Source organism: Malaclemys terrapin, chromosome 5 (genome assembly GCF_027887155.1).
Source record: "Malaclemys terrapin pileata isolate rMalTer1 chromosome 5, rMalTer1.hap1, whole genome shotgun sequence".
In the NCBI taxonomy this organism is placed as follows: domain Eukaryota; kingdom Metazoa; phylum Chordata; order Testudines; family Emydidae; genus Malaclemys; species Malaclemys terrapin.
The window spans coordinates 4,644,453-4,664,673 of record NC_071509.1 but is presented as its reverse complement, the minus strand read 5'-3'; the positions used below and the strand labels follow the sequence as shown (position 1 = coordinate 4,664,673).

Sequence of the window (20,221 nt, the reverse complement as noted above, 5' to 3'; positions counted from 1 at the left end):
CCAGTTTTGTAGACACGTTATGCTTGGATAATGTCTGAACTTTTGGGCACCGACCTCCCCTCCACTCCACAGTAGTGGAGACCTTTGTAAAGCTCTTGGAACGCTTCCAGCACTCTATTACAGAGGCGTTTTGGACAAATTGTTTATTCACTGAAAAATGCAGTTTTGATGCAACTGAAACTATTTGCAAACTTGACCCAATGGTTTCTGCTGGGGTGAGTGGTTATTTTTTGAGGGTCAGCAAACTGGGTGTGCGCATGCCCATATGTCCCCTTGATAACTTTCAGTCCCTTCATTGATTGAGGCGCTTGCCTGAGATGTGGGAAACTCAGGGGATACAGTTTTCCTATTGACGCTGTTCCACTTTGTATAAATACTTAAATGTTCACTGGGCCAAAGAGAGAGGAGAGTGAAAATGACTCTCTAGCCTGAAGAGCAGCTCTGTGTGAGCTTGAGAGCTGTCTCTTTCCCCAACAGAAGTTGGTCCAGTCAGGGCCGGCTTTAGGACCTGCGGGGTCCAATTCCGCGATCTGGGACTTCGGCGGTGGGGGGTCCGCTCCGTGTCTTTCGCGGCACTGAAGGACCCCTCGCCGCCGAAATTCCGCCAAAGACCCTGGAGCGCCCCTCCCCCCCCCCCCCCCCCGCCGCCGCCGCCGAAATGCTGCCGGAGCAGACCACCGGCGGGTGAGCCTAAGGCGAGGGGTCCTCTTACCTGCGGAGCCCGATTCCGGAGAATCAGCCTAAAGCCGGCCCTGGGTCCAGTAGAAGATATTACTTTCCCCACCTTGTGTCTCTACAGACTGGTGATTAAGGCACTCAGCTGGGCAGTAGGAGAGGTGGATTCAAATTCCTCCTTTGAATCCAGGAGCAAAGATTTGAACCCATATCTTTTTCTACCCCGCAGATGAGTGTTTTAATAACCCCTGGGCTGGATGGACCTTTGGTCTGAACCAGTGTGGCCGGTCTTATGTTCTTAGGCTACAGAGCCATTCTCTCTCTTTCTCTGACCCACTGAGAGAGAGAGAGAGAGAGCAATGCACCACAGAATAACCTGCAGGTTAGAGCACTCACCTGGGAATGGGGAGAGTTGAGTTTAAGTGCCTGATCCAGAGTGAGGATTCAAACCTGAGACTCCCATTGCAGGTGAGTGCCCTAATCACTGGGCTAAAGGTTGTGACAGACGGACGGACACACACATACACACAGTGGTTTGCTGGCCCTACCAATTTGCGGACAAATTCCAAACATTTTCAGAACCAAATATTTTCCCTGATTTTTCGGTTTCCTGGATGAACTGAAAAATCAGTTATTCACCTAGCTCTACTCTGTAATGTGTATGGCTGGAAATATCTTCCTTGGCACAGTTCAAATGAAGTATCAGGTAATGTAGTTGAAGAAGGGAGGAACTTAATATGACTTTAACATCTGTATATGGATGGTCTTGTGATTATGGTAACAGGACACCGGGTTTCTATTCCTGGCTCTGGCACTGACTTGCTTTGTGAGTCTGAGCACGTCAGTTAACCGCTGTATGCCTCAGTTTCCCCTCTGTAAAACGGAGGTAGTGTTTACCAAGCTTGCTGCGGTGCTGTGAAGCTAAATTAACTCGTTTGCAAAGCATTTTTAAAATTCTTCTCTAGGCGATCCTGCTAGCCTGATCCATTGGTAGCTTTTAGGTGGACCCTCTGACCTTTTTTTAAAAAAAAATGTATTCATCACATGGCGGTTTTGTTTTTGTTGCAGCTTCTAGATCTGTTCATCCAGTGGGACTGGTCGACGTATTTGGCTGACTACGGGCAACCCACATGCAAATATCTTCGTGTGAACCCAACGACAGCCCTTATCCTGCTGGAAAAGTGAGTATGGCTCAAGACATTCTTTTGATGGTTTCAACTGCTGTACTTGCTTTAACAAGCCAGGGTGTTTCCAGCAATGCATTTCATTATTCACACTGCCTCCTCTGTGCTGATCTCAGGTAAGTGGAAAATTGCTTGCTAGCACATATGCCTACGTTCAAAGGGTCAATCTTTTTTGCATCCTGGTGTGTACAGTGGAAGAGTCCCTCTGGCAGCCAGTCCCTCTATTTCACACTAACTGGAGCTGCATTCTACGTATGCCTTGAAGAAATTTCTATTCTATATAGGTTATATACGGATATATTTTTCAATTGGGACACACATTCTGCTTTACTTTGAGCAGAGTTTCCTCATAGTTTACTATAAGTAGCTTCCCCTGTATATGTGTGTGTCTGATGTGGCCACCAAAAGTAATCCACTGCAACGACCTTGTAGGGAAGACTAGACAGTTTCACACTAGGGATGCTAAGAGCTCAGTTATGGGAGCGGGACAGAGCTCCCAAGTGGCTTTGTCTTTAGACATGATACTTCCAAAGATCTGGGGCAGCATGAAAAGAAAGCACCTTTTGCTTCCCTTGTTCATCCAGTTGTTCATAAGTTGTAGGTAGCGCCAAGTGGCTAGGGCCAGTAATGCTAGCCACCCCGCCTCCCTTAGGTACCTTTAAAAATCCCAGCCCAAGTGTTGAAAATTGTTGGTTACCAATGTTAGGCTTCACATTCACCTTAGATGCCTTCGTGTTATTTTCGTAATACCCCCAGCATGTTCGAAGGCTGCATTAATTCTGCATCTTGCTTCGCACGGCCCTTCAACTATTCACCAGCAATCCTCCAAAAATACGCATCCTGACATCATATGGGTGGGAGAAGCTAATTCCGTACAGAATTGTACTGTGGCCGTTTATCTGTAAAACGGGGGTTAATTAAAATTTGTCAAGTTCTTTGGACAGGTAAAGCACTGTACATAGATGCTGAGTTATTCATGGCGTGGTAATAACGGTCTGCATACAAGGCTTGGTTCACACTGTGGCAACAGCAGTGCTTTAGCAGGATGCCGTTTACCCCAGGCAAAGTGCTAGGCACGTGGGAGCTGCAAGGTGCACGTAACTTAAGGCCTTGGGTACACTCGTGGATTCACAGCGCTGCCGTGGCAGTGTAGTCGCGCCGCCAGCGCTGTGAGAGCTCTCTCCACCTCTCCGAGGGGAATAGCTTGCGGCGCTGCGAGCGCACGTGCAGCGCTGCGGGCGCTGATTACACTGGCAATTCACAGCGCTGCACTCGCTGCGCTCGGGGGGGGGGGGGGGGGGTTTTTTCACACCCCTGAGCGCAGCAAGTGCAGCGCTGTGAATTGCCAGTGTAGCCAAGGCCTAAAGTGACTGAAGTCGATGGAAGGTGAGGAATCCACTCCCGGGTCAGTCGGGAATTAGCCTGCCTAGCTAGAAACCCATGGGAGGCGAGGGAGGAGAGCTCCTTACGCTTGGCACTTACAACACATCTCACCCATGTCTCCATATCACCTGTGCAGCATTTGAACATCAGTCCTCCATATCGAGTATTTGTTTCAAAAAGCCACAACAAATAATTCCACCTGCCAGCATCACGGGACTTGCCTCATTTTGATCTAGTCAAAGTGAGTTTCACGTGTCCAGGTGGTTTGCCAGACGCACCCCGGTGCATCAAATGGCTTGGCACATACCTCAGCTAAGTGATTGTAAGGTTCATGCCGACATTCAGGTGCTTGATTCCGCAGCCTTATTTACACCCCCATCAGACTCTAGGCGCCTTGTGGACTCTGTGTATAACGTAGCGCTGACTCCATCTCGCACCACTAGTCCCAATGGCGTCTAAAGCGTATGCTGTCTCAATGGCTCGAACTCTCGGCATTAACTTTACGCGGGTACATTTCCTCTCCTCCCCCAGACATCGAGACCAGAATTCCGGCCATACCTGTACGTAACTAGCTTTGCCAACAGGACAGTCTGATCTGCTGGTTCATTTTTTTTTAACTTATTTTCATGATTATCTCTTTTCCTAATCTCACCTCTTTCGTAGGATATCGCGAGTGTAAGTATGCTGCTCGTTTGGGCTTTTACATTCACCTTGCAATGAATCCTTTATTGTTTGATTTAAATGGAGCACTAAACGATCTAAATGCAAGCTCTCTTTGAAACTGTTCCCCCCTGTAACCTTATCGTCTCAAATGCACTAAATACGACTAAAAGAGGAGCTTTTACTGTGTTGCTTTTCTATGGATTCATTTCAACAAAAATTGACTCAATCTGAGGTGGTGTTGGCTGGGATGGGGACAAAGTTTAACTTCCCTTTGTTTTGATTGTTAACTCTATTATGATGGTACCTATAACCCCCATTGTGCTAGGCACTGAGCAGACACATCATAAAAGGGACAGTCCTTATTCCAAAGAGCTTACAATTCCTGAAGCACTGTTTGGCCACTCAAAAAAAGATTGCTTTTTTGCATGATAGAGTACAGCCCTCAACCAAAATTCTCTATGGAATTTTCTGCAGCTAATGTTGAAATGGACGTGGCCCATGAATTCAGCAATTTCTGCAGAACACTGAAACCTAACCACATTGGATTGAGTGAAAACGCATAGTTATGACCAAGCTCTGCCCTCCGTGCTGATGTGAACCCTCAGACATGATTGGGAGCCTAGAATACACATTTAAAATACAAAATGTGGCCCTTAGAATTTATGGAAAGGTTTAAAAAAAAAAGATGGTGATTAGATTTTTCTAGCCAGATAAAGGTGAAATTACTTTGTATGCATGGGTTAATATGAATCACATAGTTTGCACAAGCCCATGTGCTTCAATTTATGGATTCAAATCTATGTCCAGAGGAAAGAAATCCAGCCACATACAAGTGGTAGTACAGGCGCCCAGTTTAAATAAGCTTTACTGCCCACAATGTTTTGAATACAGATAAAACTGCCAAAGGAATGCACAGATGGTTTAAAAAAATCATTACAATGCTGCTTTGTCACTTTTCTAGGTAACGATTGCCATGGCAAAGCCAAAAAGCATTGTATTGCATCAGCAATAGATGCACGTCATGCAATAGTCCCCGTATACTATTACACAGTTGCTGGAATCACCGTTAATTACATTATACATCAGACATCGAAGACTCCAATCCTACAGTTGACATCAGTCGGAATCTCACGGGTCTGTCGGCCCAATACCGATGGCAGGATTAAAACCTGTATTATCATATCAAACAGTAATCAAATATAAAAATTCAACCATCTCCAAAATGTGCATGTTTTCTTTCTCTGGCATACCTCGTTATACTCCGTGTCAGCTAGTAAACTCAAGTAATATTCTTCCAGAGGCCTGCATTCTGCCATACTTTAGAACAATTCTCTATTCAGTCCCGGGCATGGACTATACAAGGCTTTCACACACCTTCAGTTTCTGTAGTTTACTTAAATCTTTGGGGAAATAATCCCACCTGGTAACATCCAGCTTTTCAGGAAGTTTGGATCCAGCCCCAAATGTAAGAGCTCGAGCTTATCTGTCTTTGCCACAATAATCAGCATGTTGACAATGTCAATGGACACAATCGTTTTATCCATTTTACTCATTGTGGCCCTGATCCAGCAGTTGGAGCCATGCAGGGTGTCTGTCTGCAATCACTCAGAGCCCCCTTCGACAAATATAAGTGCTAATTATTATTTTAAATAACACTTCAAAACATGAAATCTGTAGTATTAAAAATATTGTCTCCTGTAGCACTTAGCAACACTAACAACATCTCCCATCATGTACACGCTCCCTGATTAATGTCATGGTGCTTCCGGCAATCACACGCTTTCTTTTAAGATGTGCACGAAAGCATTTGCTTTGCTGAGTAAAATCGTCACAAGCTATATAGTTAAAAAGCACTCCCAGTATAAGCCCATCTTCAGGCATTTATAACTTTAGCAAATAATTATCCTTTGGGATAAAGGTTGTTGTTATCCTTTGTTAATAGTTCCAAGGTTTGTAGTGTTTTGAATGTTTCAGATTCCGCTCTTTTTGTGAGATAGAAGCATGAGAACTTAGTGGATTTTTTTTATCTGTCAGAGGTGTTTCAAGAGGTTTGTTTTCTGATTGGATAACTCAAAAGCCTCTTAATTTGGAAAACCCCAAATTTTCACTGTTTCCCCATTTGGGTGCTCAAAGCTCGACACCTCAATCCATGTTTAGACAGCTAAATAGGAGCTTAGGACCTCTGAAAATCAGATTACTTTTTTGCCTAATTTTAGGTATCCAGGTCTGAAAATGTGTGCGCCTTGCCCACGGATAATTACCTCTGACAGGCCTGATTAAAAATAATAATAATTTACAAACAATGGTGTTATCAGAAAACAGTGGTGGCTTTTTGAGGCCAGTGGGCTGGATGTTAGTTCAGGTGTCTAGTCCCCTGCATATGTACCTAGAGCCTTAGATGGGATCGTACGCACATCTATTTTTAGCGCACTAGTTCAGTCTGAACTAGCAGAGGTCTGTCTCCTCATGCTAGCCATTACACCTCCAGCTTGACATACAGAGTCCCCTTACCTGCTTTGAATCCAGTACATTGCCATCTCCAGCTGCTGCTGTAAATGGGCGTGGAGTGACACTTTTTGTCAACCTTGCTTGCCTGCTTTAGCTCTCACTGGCCTCCAATGTTCTATGCTCTGCCAATGTGCACAGAGACTATGCGCAGCTGACACTTTAGCCATGGAGCCAGGCACAGTGCCCCCTACATGTGCCTACACAAGCATGCATGAATCTGGACCTCTGCATGTTGGAAGAAATGTAGCTGCATCTGTTTCACTTTCTGACCCACAATTGTTATCTCTCCCTCTCTTTGGCACAGTTGGAGATCCCAGCATCTCAGGGAAGATGCTGAGGCAAATAAGTGATTTATTTTCATATTTAGACTTTTAATAAAAATACAGGCATCAAGAACATATTCCTAAATCAGGGAAGCCAATGCAGAAACTCCACCTGTGTGTAAAATTGCATAATCTTTTAAACTCGCAAGTCAGGAACTTGGTGGACTCACAGATGCTGTGAAACTCAGCCACATGTGATGTATATTTTAAGTTGTAAAAGTTAACGCCATACGCTTAATTCCAGATTTCTGAATTTCCTGACTCTTGTGCAGTTACGTTGCAGTATTGTCATTTATCACTTAATAAGCATTTACATGGACACAGCAACATAGATCTAAGCAAGGGAAGGGGAACTAGATGAACCTGAACCTAGACAGTGCTTTGGCATTAAGGTACCACATAAATAAACATTCTGCCATGAGATTGGCTCTTTTTTTGTGACTGCAGAGTTTAAAGAACAAATCTGTAGACGTTTTTATACAGTGGAATGCCTCAGCGTAGTATTGGGCGCTGGCTTTATACGTCCTTGTTTGCACCCAGATCGTAGAAGCTAGAGATGGGAAAGACCTAGATCATCTACTATCTCTCTGGCAGTACAAGAATGTCACCTTACTGTGGATGTGTCAGATATTAAACTACTGTATGAACAGAGCTGTCCTTGAAAGCCTAGGGTAAAGGTAGGCAACCTGTGGCACGTGTGCCAAAGGCGGCACGCGAGCTGATTTTCAGTGGCACTCACGCTGCCGGGATCCTGGCCACCAGTCTGGGGGGCTCTGCATTTTAATTTTATTTTAAATGAAGCTTCTTAAACATTTTAAAAACTGTATTTACTTTACATACAACAAAAGTTTAGTTATATATTAAAGACTTATAGAAAGAGACCTTCTAAAAACGTTAAAATGTACGACTGGCACGCAAAACCTTAAATTAGAGTGAATAAATGAAGACTCGGCACACCACTTCTGAAAGGTGTGCCTAGGGAAATGCAGGCTTGCTGTTCTGTAGGAGGTTTTTTTAGGTAAGGTACCTAGCAGTGATGTATGAGATGAAGTAACCTGACTGGTTGTTTCCACTCTGCACAGGATGAAAGACACCAGCCGTAAGAACAATGTCTTTGCGCAGTTCCGGAAGAATGAGAGGGACAAGCAGAAGCTGATAGACACTGTGGCTAAACAGCTCCGAAGTCTGATCAACAGCCACCATTTGTGAGGGTAGTCAGCTGCTTGGGATGGGATTTTGGGATTTCAGGACAGTGCTAATCTCTGCACTGCAGCCTCCATGCGCCTGGAGTTGGGATTCCTGTTTAAAGAGAATATATGTATTTTTTTATTCACGTGTATAGTATTCATGGAACTGACCCTTATGAAAAAATGTTGCTAGGTGAATAATCAAATGGTGATATCGCGGCATTGTTTGTACTGCTGCCGTGAAGGGTGGGGTCGTGGTTTCCCACTATAAGCTCCTATTTTCAGGGGTTTATAACTTGACCGTAAAGGCTGAAACTTGAGATAAAAGTTCATGCCCAGATGATTTTTTGTAATCAAATTCAGAGAATCCATTTGACTTTTCTTTTGTTAAGTTATTCAAGTGCAGAAAAAAAATGTAGGGAGCATTGTGGTTTCCGATGCTTTTCCTCCATTCCTGTAGCTCGGCTACGCCTTTGCAAATGGAAAGAGTATGGCTTGTGAGCTCGTAATGCTGATGAGTGTATTGGGTATATTTAGGAAGGGAGGGCAAACAAATGCAAAACCATTCACTTTGTTTTGTTGATGTGCATGCTAACTTCATCCTTAGTCTGCCGACTCCTGGCAGGAGAAGTACACTAAACAGATCCATCAGGTCTGTAACTGGACCTGCGGAGCAGGGCTGGATGCTGTAATCTGGAATAACTCTTTAGGAGCTGCTGTTGTCTTTTGCAAAGACACTACCTGAAAGAGCTTGAGAGCTACATCGTCATCAAATGGGATTGGAGAGGGCCACGGAATAATTCTGCTCCAATGGCCTGACCTTGTGGTGCCAAGTTTGCACTAGGCTGTTGCTTCGTTGTGATTCAGCTTAGTCCTGTGATGCTAACGTTGCAGGGAAGAAAATCAACGCTCTGCAAACAGCGTGAGGACATCATGCCACAATTTTGCCTTTCTCTGCAACTCTGTTCGACGCTGTCTCCTGTCATCCCCCTTCCTGAATGTTCGGAGGGACGTCCCAGTGACTCTAGTTAGGTTGTGGGGAGCACTGAGCAAACAGACTTTTGCAGTACGCAGGGCACTGCTGTTACTAGCATAACTCTGGTGGAGATCTGAACAGACTCCTGGGCACTCCCGAGTCACATGGGACTCTAAGAGCACTCCGCTGAATATTCAAGCTCAAATATCCACTTGGTAAAAAGTGCCCACGGGCAAAATTCTCCTCTCTTGTCTGTAGCAAGTATCTGTTCCATATTCCTCCCTCCTCCTCTGCATAAGACTCCCATTGAAGCCAACTGGAGTGCTTATGTACAGAATGTATGCTGGCAGAGAAATTCACTCTGCCTGATAGAGGAGACTTTTGCCCTTACCTTGTATTTACCTACTAGATTGTAACTACTCTGGGGGGACACACATCTAGTGGGTCCCTCTTTAATATCAAATCCCGATACAAAAATATTCTAGTGATAGAGTCCCTTTTCTGTAGGACCAGTCATGCCAAGCTCCATATTTGCCTAAAACTAATAACATTACAGGGAGCCATTAAGATCTTTAATGTATACATAACCACATCAGTACTGTTGCTTCAACACCTGCCATAAACTTAGTATAGGATTTTTTTTTACATCGGTTTAAATTAGTTGGGTTGTTTTTATTCACACTGCAATTATTTTTGAAGAAGCCAGTGCACCTTTTCTAGCCTTCGGAGAGAGATTTAGTTTTAACCTCTTTCTCCTCAAGTCTTCATATTGTGCAGGTGACGGAACTTGTTTAAATACGATGCACAATGCAAATTGTCTGTAATGCGCAAGGTGACGGCTGGCTCTCCAGGCCGCGTTCAGTCCCTCTTCCTTTCGACCACGCGTGCTGATCCTGCATTTTCTGGCTACGGTGCTGGTGCCACCGTCCAACACGTGTTTAAGCACAGGGTGGACCAGGAGGTTATTTTTTATTTGTCTTTCCTAATGGCGATTTTTTCCAATGTTCCTCAGCCATGTGTTTTTTAAAAGGGTACGTATTACTTGGCCTGAATGTCAATAGCCATGTTTGTAAGCAGCGAACTTCTGCTACTGGCTACATCCAAGTGATGGGATAAGTACAAGGGTCTTTTTTATACTTGGGAGGGCTGTATATTGGCATTTCCCTTGTGTTTCCTTTTTGAATATAGCTTAAAAACACCTCCAAAGCACAGGTTCTGAAGGATGGTGAAAGCGACGTGGGTGAATTGGAAATTGGCCTGGGTGGAAAGGGACCTGCGGCCGCAAGCTGGAGGGATCCGCAAGCCAAAGAACTGCTCTGCGAGCAAGCGCTTTCCTCAACATGGGGGGCACAGATGTGAACGGGACTGGTTCCCCATTCAGACCCTACGCTAGCTCTAAAATGCTACATTTGGTCGTGCTCCAAACTGCCAGCAAGGAGTTCCGTGCTCTGCCCTGTTCCTTTACATTTCGACCTAGAAACTTGTACTGTGCCCGACGAGATTGTGAAGGTGGAGCTGGCAAACCCAGCTTCTCCTGTGCCAGGAAGATGGTGTATGCAGACTCCTCAAGCCCATGGGTTCACCTGACTTGATGAAAACAGCTGAGAGTCTGTGTGTCCTGAACCCACCCCACCTGCAAAGTCTTGTGAGTCCTTGGCTGCAGCAGCTAGATGGACGGTGCTGTCTCCAGGGGACAGTCTGCAGCATCTCTGGTTTCAGGGCGCTGCTCAATGCAAGAGGAGAATTCACAAGCTTGTGGGACAAGACGACCGACAGTGAAAACTCCTCTTAGCTACTGAAAAAGGGAAAAGCTCTGCTTTGAAAATCCAGTGTAAGGGCCAGAAGGTCTGGTTTCTTAGCAAACACAGGAAGTGTCGCCAGTCACAGTTCCCAGTACTCTTGCAAAACTCTGTCCCATCAGTATCAAACACCAGGGGACAAAGATGCGATTTACTCCTCCCACAAATGGAAAAGGCAGGTTTTTCCCTTCTGTGGGGCTGTCGCATCCTGCAGCGCCGTGAAGAGGGACACTGCTCGGACGCAGGAGGGGGGGGGACAGGTCGCGACGTACTGAGAGGCAAACATGCCTCAGATGCAAGAGAAACTTCCCACATTAAAATAAATATCGCGATTTTTTTTAAAAAAAAAACATCAAAAACCCATGGCAGCCCCGTGCTGAAAAAAATAGGGGAGATTTGAGTCCACAAGGCACTTAAGGGCCATAAATAGTAACGAGCACTTTAAAATCCCTCGGAATCGTGCTGCTGCCGCTGCTGGCAACAGCATAAATGAGCATCAGCAAGCATGACAAATAAGGCGCTCTGGCCTTTCCAGTTTTTTATTAGGAGGAGGAGAGACTGTCAAACACAATTTTTAATCGCGTTTGTCAGCCACTGACTTTGCTGCTGGGCAGGGTGTAGGTTTTGCTGGTGGTGATTATTTTTTCTCCACTCCTTGTTAAATGATGGGAAGCGGGGCGGGGGGGGGGGGAGGAACGGGAGAGTGGGAAACACGCCCCCAAATGTGTATCTCAGGCTGATAGCTAGGGGAGGGGTTACCATGCTGGAGTAGGTGTTAGCAGAGAAAAGCCGCCAGCTGTTAAACTCATGCTTCAGGCTTTAAAATTCAGAGTTATTCCAAGGTGTAGGCTCCATTTTCCACTGAGCGATTCCACTTGGTGCCTAATTAATATAAAAAACAAAGTAAACAGAATCCCTGAGCCAAACCTTTCAGCCGTGACCCCAGCCAGCACCGAACCTTCCATGACCTGCAGCTGGGCTCTCTGTCCTGTCTCCACCAAGCTTAATTTAAAGAGGAGTACAATGGCCTGCCCAGAGTTTAAAAGGCTAGGAAATTAATGCTGCTTGGAGAGGCCATGCAAAACGTCTGGACCGGGATCATGTGAACTGGCTGTGGCTCTGGGATTGAGGATTTTCTGCTAGGAAAGCAGCCCCCGCCAAGTTGGAGATTCAGAGAGTCTCTGATTTCGGGAGGTCAAACTCCTAACCACACGTCACTTAGCGGGGATGAAAAATTGAATTTTGGTGCTCTGTTCCTAATTAACTTTTTGTTCCAAGAGATGCAGTCCCGTCCCTTCAAAATAAAATTAATCTTTTAAACAGATTGCTTAAAAAGCTTTGGAAGACGTTTAAAATCCCCTCTAACTCTCTTACTAATGATTTGTATCCTCTGATACGAATGGTAGTGCTTATGAGGGAAAGATTATTATAAATGTACAAGTCAGGGGCAGGAGCGGAACCCACGATAGACCCGTGCCTCCCAAATCAAACAATGCTGCTATTAATGTACCCAGGTACATATATGAACAGCCCTTCATTTTTTTAAGTCATGCTAGAGAGGGCGGGATTACTTTCCCCCCTGCAAAGATGTTTAAGCACCAGTTGAAGACAGTTCTGCTCCCTGAGAAGTACCCAGATATCTTCTTTGTAAAGTTTGGTGGCACACTTCTGACAGCCTATGCACTGGGAATAGGGTTTGTATTTAATGCACTAACTTACAGACACATTGTACCAGTGCGTAGGGGGGGGGGGGGTATTCATTCTCTAGTGTTGGAGTTCAAGTCACAAAAGCTCTTAGCAGTTTTGCACTTTGTTTTAATTCTGACCACAGTTCTGTTCTCCGGTGGGAAAGCTGTCCAGTGCATTGTTCGGTGTTTGTTAAAAGCTAGGCTGTCCGCGCAGTTACAAAAATGATTACGTTAACAAATGTCAGAGCTGATAGATTGGACATTTTTGTCCAGTTCTAAAACTGTTTGTGGGACACTGAGTCACATTCAAAGCTGATGCTTAGATGGAGGCATTACAAGTACTGCCAAAGACTCTATGTACGGATGGATGTGTGGGTGGAAGGGTATGGTACCCCATCCAAAATCTGCTAGCATGGATCAATAATCTTGGCCTTCAAAGACTTCGCTGTTCCCTTTCCGATGGTTCAGTTGGAATGAGTTGTCAACAACTAATCAGAATTTAATTTCCAGCCTCAAGGCAAAGCCGTTCTGAGTGTAACATCAATTATCTCAACACCAGACTTAAATGAGGGGAAAATGGGCAAGCAATGGTGAATTGGCAATGGGAGTTATTTTCAGCTCCCAAAACTCTGCTGATTAAAGGGGGTGGGAGAACAGCAAGTCCTTTTCTCAAGCAGCGACCAATTCTGCCACATTTATCTTCACTTTGCCATTACTGTATCTCTAGATCGTTTCTTTCCTAGCTTCGGAATTCACCTTAAGTCACTGCCCGGCTTTTTCTAGTTGGTTCCAGTACTAGCACTTGCAAGGAGACTATGCAATGGAGAAACAACCATTTTCCATTTATCCCACCCATGGGCTGGGCCAGTTCTATTAGGCATACACCTGATCAAAGAAGAACATGTTTAAAGGCTTCGTTTACTCCCCCTCACTTTCAGGACCAGTTTCTACATGCCCTTGGGATACCAAAATGCCTTTGCTCACCCTCCAGCGATGGGGTGTAAATTGCGTTTTATCCCAAATCTTGGGAGACAAAGGGAAACCATCTAATTAATGAATTCAAGGTGGGAAAGACCCTCCACGTTGCAAACTCTGAGCCGTTTTCATGGGTTTTGTTTTTCAAAGTGGGATGATTCTGGTGGATGTCTGCATTTGTGTATATAGGGGTGAAGTGCTCACCCAACAAACACTAGACTAAGGGATCAACGCAGACTATGCCCCACACCTGTTTCATAGGGTTAAACGGCAAAAGACACTTGCTGTTGCTGCTTTTTACCTGATCCCTCCCATCCCAGGCCTGGCCTTAACCACAAAATGTTGGGTTATAACGTGGGTGCAAAGAGTCGAGTTAGCTGACCCGACGCTGATTGTGACTGCGGTTGACATAGGTTGTGATCAGCGTGCTGTTAGCTAGTCCTGGGTTAAACCCTGGTTCCAGTTGGGTTTAATCACAAGGAGCGGAGACAATGCATCTGGTCCAGGTGTCCACTTGGTCCCGCCTTTGCCCTTGTTAGACACACGGGCCTGATTCTCGTTTACAATAAGGCCCCTTTGAGCTGCCAGAGTGGTGTAAAGGGGCCTTGGCATAACTGAGATTCATACCAATGTGACTCTACGCCTGCCCTCCAACTGCTCTGAATTTAAAGGGACAGCCCTGCAGACCTTTCTGTCTAGACCATTCTGCGCTTAGTGAGCTAGTGCTTCTACTTAATCAGGATTTACATCTGCACTGAATTGCTTTCTAATTTTGCTTGTCCCTCTGATTTTACTCCCTCGCCCCCACATGCACCCCTCAATGTCCATTGGCTGCTTGTGCTGCCTTTATGGGCAGGGGGTGGGAGGGGAGGTTTATTTTATAACCTAATGTGGTGAAAACAGCTTTTTTTGCACAAGTCGTTGCACAATAAGGGGAATACTTAGTAAATTAGGTTTAACTTTAAAGGGAACATGTTTTTTCCTTAAAACTCACTAGCGGAGCTGCTGATTAAAAATGGACTGCATGGTTTACAGATTAAAATGCATTAGAAATTAGCATGTTGATTTCAACTGTACATTTATCCTATTGTAACTTCTATTAAATAATACATCATATAAATCTGGTTAAACACGTGCTGAAATGCTGTGTGTCCGTTAACTTTGATCACAAAGCAATCGACTGCATGAATTGTGAGTGACTTTCATACAGAGTGCTTCACGGAGGGGGCCAAAACTGGTGGACAGGAAGCAGGATGATGGGCGATTGCTCACTTTGACCTAGGAGATGGCTTCCGTTCTGTCTCTCCTCTTCACTGTGTATGGAGGCTGCTGGGAGAGACAGTAAAGAGATCAGACTTGCAGTATCACCTGGATGCTGGTGAAATTCAATTCCAGGCCTGCTCATTATCCTCTGTTTCCTGGCTGTCCAAATAACTACCTACGGCTGCTGTTCAGAAGACAAAGTTCTGAGTTCAAACTCCCCCTAGACAAGATTTAGTTGAGGCCAGGGGGACACGTTTGCAGGAGCTTGCTGGCATGGGGTTATGTATGCATATTCACCTGGGTCTTCCAAGTCCTGGGTTAGCATCCTAATCACCAGCCTTCTTCTGGCAGCATTCACAGGCTTGTCCTTGTACCAGAGCCTGCACCATCACTCCTATGGTGTAGCCTGGCCCAGGGGAACCCGCACTTACACGATCCTCCTCCGCTCAGCTCAGTGTTGGCTGGAACCCACCCAGCAATCCACGTATTGCTGTGTCCCCTGCGGCTGCCGTACATTTCGCCCTTCGCCTTTGAAGAAAATAACTTTTGCCGTCAGTGGATGTCTAGCCCATCTTCTACAGACTTTACAGGCCCCCTACATTGAACACCTTGTTTTATGGGCTGGATTAATGTATACAGATGATTGGCAGTGGTTTGCATGAGCCAGAATAGAATCCAGTTAAGTCTCCGTTACCTAAGAACATAGGAATTGCCAGACTGAATCAAACCCAAGGTCCACCTAGCCCAGTATCCCACCTCTGACAGTGGCCAGCACCAGCTGCTTCAGGGGAAGGCATAAGAACCCTGCAGTAGCTGTTGTGGGGAAATTTGCCCTAACGAAGGTCTCATCCTGGGCTCTGATACCGAGAGATTGGTTTAAGCCCTGATATACAAGGTTCTGTCTCCCTCCCATACTCTTCTTGTCAGCATTCACTATTAGAACTCTGGGTGTGCTTGTTAGCCGTATCAATGTCCAATCCCTTTTTGAATCTTGCTCAGTTCTTACCCTCAACAACGTCCTTCGGGCTTTGCAAGGTCAACAGGGTAAGAGGAAGCCCAAACCTCTTTTGTCCCTGCAGTTAGCAGGTGTGACTCCAAATGCATGCCAAGGGTCTGATGGGGAAGAAGTGGCCAGCTGTCTTTATGCAGTCACTTCACCACAGAAGCCAGTTCTGTATTTTGTCCTTCTAATTTCTGAGATTTTTTTCTGTCTTTCAATTTAGTTTTGTTTGATCCGCGTCCCAGCAGCTCTAGAACTCTTACAACCCCCCTGCAATGTACAAACCACGGGTGAATAGTTTGGAATGCATCGACCTGCCCCGGACTGATGAAATATACCAGCTGCCCAACCAATGACCTCCATCAGCTGGCCAGTCTAAATTCCTCTCCAGGGCCTGGTAGACAAGGGGCCTTCCTCAATGTCCTGAGAATCCACAAACCACCGCTATTCAGCAGAGGTGCTGGAACAATGTGGATAGTGGGGGTGCTGAGAGCCACTGAACCGAACTGTAAACCCTGTGTACGATGAAAACCACTTGAAGTCAGGGGGTGCTTCAGCACCCCCCACCCAATTCCCTAGTTCCAGCACCTGTGGTATTCAGCAGATTCTTGAAGTATGTGTTTATCTTTGAACATGCAGAAGTCTCTTTCAAGTCAATGGGATTTCAGCACGTTTACATTTTAAGCATGTGTTTAACTGCCTTGCTGGGTTGGCGTCTAATAGACTATAATGGGATGTGGGGGGAGGGTGAGTTCCAGTATTGGAGATCCTTTAAAATCTCTGGGTTTTGTTTGATTTCCTCCAGCAATCCTGGCATTGTTCCCCACCTCATCCCATTATCGTCCATTTATTTCTAATGGGTATTATTCACTGGAGGGAATCTCACAGGTGGAACAAAGACCCTGAGGCCTAATGAGGAGGAGGAAAGCAGAGAATCAAGGAACTTGTGTGCATTTGTGCCTCCCCTATCTGCCCTTTTATCTCTTGCTTTAGCTGCTAGGTTCGGGTTACCCTTCTCTTTGTGCCCGGCTGGCTAAAAACCTCTGCTCTGAGTCCATGATGTTGTCATCTGATGTGCAGCTGTTATGATGGTAATTCGGGGCCATCCGATACGAGACCAGAACTCTCCTCTGCTGAGATGGAAAAAGGGATCTCAGCCCCTGTCTAGGATTTCTGACCTCTTCCTTGGATTCTCATCACAGGGCTTCCAAAGAGACGTTATGCGGGCCAGGTACCAGCTGCAAATGCACTTTAGTGTATAGTCTCTTCTGAACCTAGCACTGCACCTTTCTTTATTCTACTACTATCCCCACTTACAGCTTCTCCTCCCTCTCTGAGCTCTTTAGTTTTGCCTAACGAGTGGAATTTTAACATAAAGTTTGACTTTTCTAGTGCCTTCCAGCCCAGGTTCTTAAAGCAGTTCACAAGTCTGAGTGGATTTGGCGTCCCAGCCCCGCTGCGATCGAGGCAGGTGCTGTTATCTCCCTGGTACAGAAGAGGAACTGAGGCACAGAGAAACTAACTAACTGGCCCAAGGTCACACACGGAATCTGTGACAGAGCCAGGAATAAAACCACGGTCTCCTGACTCCCGTACTGGGCTTTAAAGGAGACCTGCAAAGTGGGAGAAAGGGGCTAGTGCCCTTCCGTTCGGTGCTTCTGATAGATAAAGATGTCCTAATAAAAGGGTTTTTTCTGTGTTAAAAGAACTACTTATTTAGACATTCAGGTTTTGTCTATCCTGGAAGCCTCTATGGAGACTGAAGAACTGGTGAGATGATGACATCCCAAGAGGCTGAAAGCTGAGCACTTAAGAGGGGAAGGATTGGGTTAGACATTTATTTATCTCCAATGTCTAATTAACATCTGAGAGAGCGGGTGTCTCTGTTAAAAATGTGACACCTTCACCCCTTCTTTTAAGGTGTGAGAGCCCATCATGGATCTCTCTCCAGGGACCGCCAGGGAAGACCAGACCTGATATTTCTTATGGTAAAAAGCCAGCAGGAGAGAAGAACCTTTTTTTTTTTTTTTTTGGCAGGGGGTAGGGCCGTCCAGAGGGAGGGGGGCAAGTGGGGCAATTTGCCCCAGGCCCTGGGCCCCACAGGGGCCCCCACGAGAATATAGTATTCTATAGTCTTGCAACTTTTTTTTTATAGAAGGGGCCCCCGAAATTGCTTTGCCTCAGGCCCCTTGAATCCTCTGGGCAGCCCTGGCGTGGGCGGAGGAAGGAAGGGGGTGTAATCCCCTTTCAGGTTGTCTTTATCCGTCATAAAAAAGCACAGATGGTCACAGACCTGATCGTTCAAAAATACTTTGCAAGTACTTTTAACCTCAAGGCTGTTTTTCCTGATCTAGCCCAGTGAGACCTCTGAAGCACTCAGCCTGAATCCTACTGCGCTTGGCAGAGGTTCAGATCTACGTCCGGGCTCCCTGGCTTTGGCCTATCCCACCAAACCCGACCCCTCCTTCCCCAAAACTCACCCAAAAGCCCCTATCAGGATTCATACGAGGGATTAGACATTTCTATAGCTAGCAAGGCTACCCAGAGGTGTTATAGTAACGCTTCAAAAACAATCAAGTGCTTTGGAAGGGATAACTTAGTGGGTTGAGCATTGACCTGCTAAACAGAATGTAGTGAGTTCAATCCTTGAAGGGGCCATTTAGGGATCTGGGCTCCAGCTGCTCTGCTCCTCCCCAGACTCAGACTTCGGCTCTGTTTAAGAGCGAAGCTGCCTGAGCCAGCGCTACCAGCTTCGGGCAGCCCCCTTGCTTCCAGACCCTGCGCCGCCGGAGCAGAGCAGCTGGAGCCCGGGAAGGGAAGTGCCCAGCCAGCGGCTTGGGGTCCGGAGGCACGGGGACTGCCCGAAGCCGGTAGCGCTGGCTCAGGCAGCTTGGCTCTTAAACAGAGCCAAAGTCTGAGTCAGGGGAGGAGCAGAGCAGCCGCGGGAGAGGAAGTGCCCGTCCGGTATTTTTCCCGAACATGTTCGGCTTTTTGGCAATTCCCCCCGGACGGGGGTTTGATTGCCGAAAAGCCGGACGTGTCTGGGGAAAAAACGGATGTATGGTAACCCTACTTCCAACCCAGATATTCTATGAATGGAAGGGATATAAACCACCTGCTTCTAGACAGAATCTCTCCGGGGGTCTGGAAGGAAGCTTTCCCTGCAGACAGCTTATCCCAAAACTGTCCAGTGCAAGGGTTCTTCCTCCGGAGCAGCTGGTACTGGCCACTGTCGGAGGCAGGTTACAGGCTTAGACGGGCCCTGCTCTGGTTCAGTTCCAATGTTTCTATTTTGGGGTGAGACCTACACTTGGTGACTCACTCACTGGCTGGGATGCAGTTGGGTGTGTCAAATCCGCTCCTGGGTTCTCACCTGACCACATTTGTATCCCAATGATTTTTTACTTCTCCTCCCAACCTCCCCTTTGGAGTGCGCATTTCAGACCACGCCCAGTTATCCTGTACTGCCAGCTCATTTCATTTCTATTCAAAACATAAGGTGAGAGAGCAGGGAGCATGGGGGGTATGGGACAGGGGTTGCTTCTGGTCACCCAGCCACATTCTTGCTAAACTGGAGGTGATTAGCAAATCCTGCCTTCAAAACTTCATGTGAAGTTTTTATCTAACAACCACTCCACTGCTTAGTTGATCATAGAAACTCTTCCTATTGTTTCATGGGTTGTTTCACAATGCTGGGCCCGAGGGCCAATGGCCCTTTAACTAGTTCCTTTACCCCACCCCCATCTCCCTCCTTTCGCTGTGAGCTGAAGCCTGGTTTTGAGTCACCAATAATTCAGTGGTGGTTTTAATGATCTTTCTGCCTTAAACAAGGATGATTGGCTTCAAGGAAGCTGTGTTTTGAGCCCTGCTCATCCGTGATTAAGTCTGTGCTCGCAGATATATTTATTAAAAAAAAAACCTACCTCATAGGGAAGGGACCCTGAAAGGTCATCAAGTCCAGCCCCCTGCCTTCACTAGCAGGACCAAGTACTGATTTTACCCCAGATCCCTAAGTGGTCCCCTCAAGGATTGAACTCCCAACCCTGGGCTTAGTAGGCCAATGCTCAAACCACTGAGCTCTCCCTCCCCCGAACCTGGAATAAGCTTTTGAAGCAAGAGCTGACATAACGGGAGCCAGTTCATCAAGGGAAGGGGAATTGCATTAACCTCCTATGGGAGGTTTTACCCTCTCATTAGAGCAGGGCTGATATTTTGTGTTGCACAGTTTGCTTCATTGTATTATCATCCTTTCAATGTGATGGTTATATTAGTATCTTTGTCTGGCCTTCTTGCAGCAAGAGATCAGATTCCACAAACCTATTTCAGTTCTGTCACTGTATGTGTAATATACTCAATTTCTGTAAGGCATTTGACTTGGTACCACACAACGTTTTGGTTAAGAAACTAAACAGCATAAAATCCGCCTGGCACATATTAAATAGATTAAAAACTGGCTAACTGATCAGTCTCAGAATGAAAATGGGGAATCATCAAACAGGTGTTTCCAATGGGGGTGCTGCAAGTATCGGATTCTTGGCCCTACGCTATTTAACGTTTTTATTAGTGACCTGGTAGAAAATAGAAAATCATCACAGAT

The 20,221-nt window shown here is 46.0% G+C and overlaps 1 protein-coding gene across 1 annotated transcript in view; it reads left to right on the top strand.

Moving 5' to 3' along the window:
- EXOC6B (exocyst complex component 6B) overlaps nt 1-11,381 on the top strand; it is a 442,705-nt gene extending 431,324 nt beyond the window's left edge. Inside the window, exons 21-22 of the mRNA XM_054029651.1 lie at nt 1,744-1,856; nt 7,819-11,381. Coding sequence (XP_053885626.1) covers nt 1,744-1,856; nt 7,819-7,945 — 240 coding nt within the window. The 3' untranslated portion in view covers nt 7,946-11,381. The remainder of the gene's footprint in view (nt 1-1,743; nt 1,857-7,818) is intronic.
- The last annotated feature ends 8,840 nt before the right edge of the window (nt 11,382-20,221 follow it).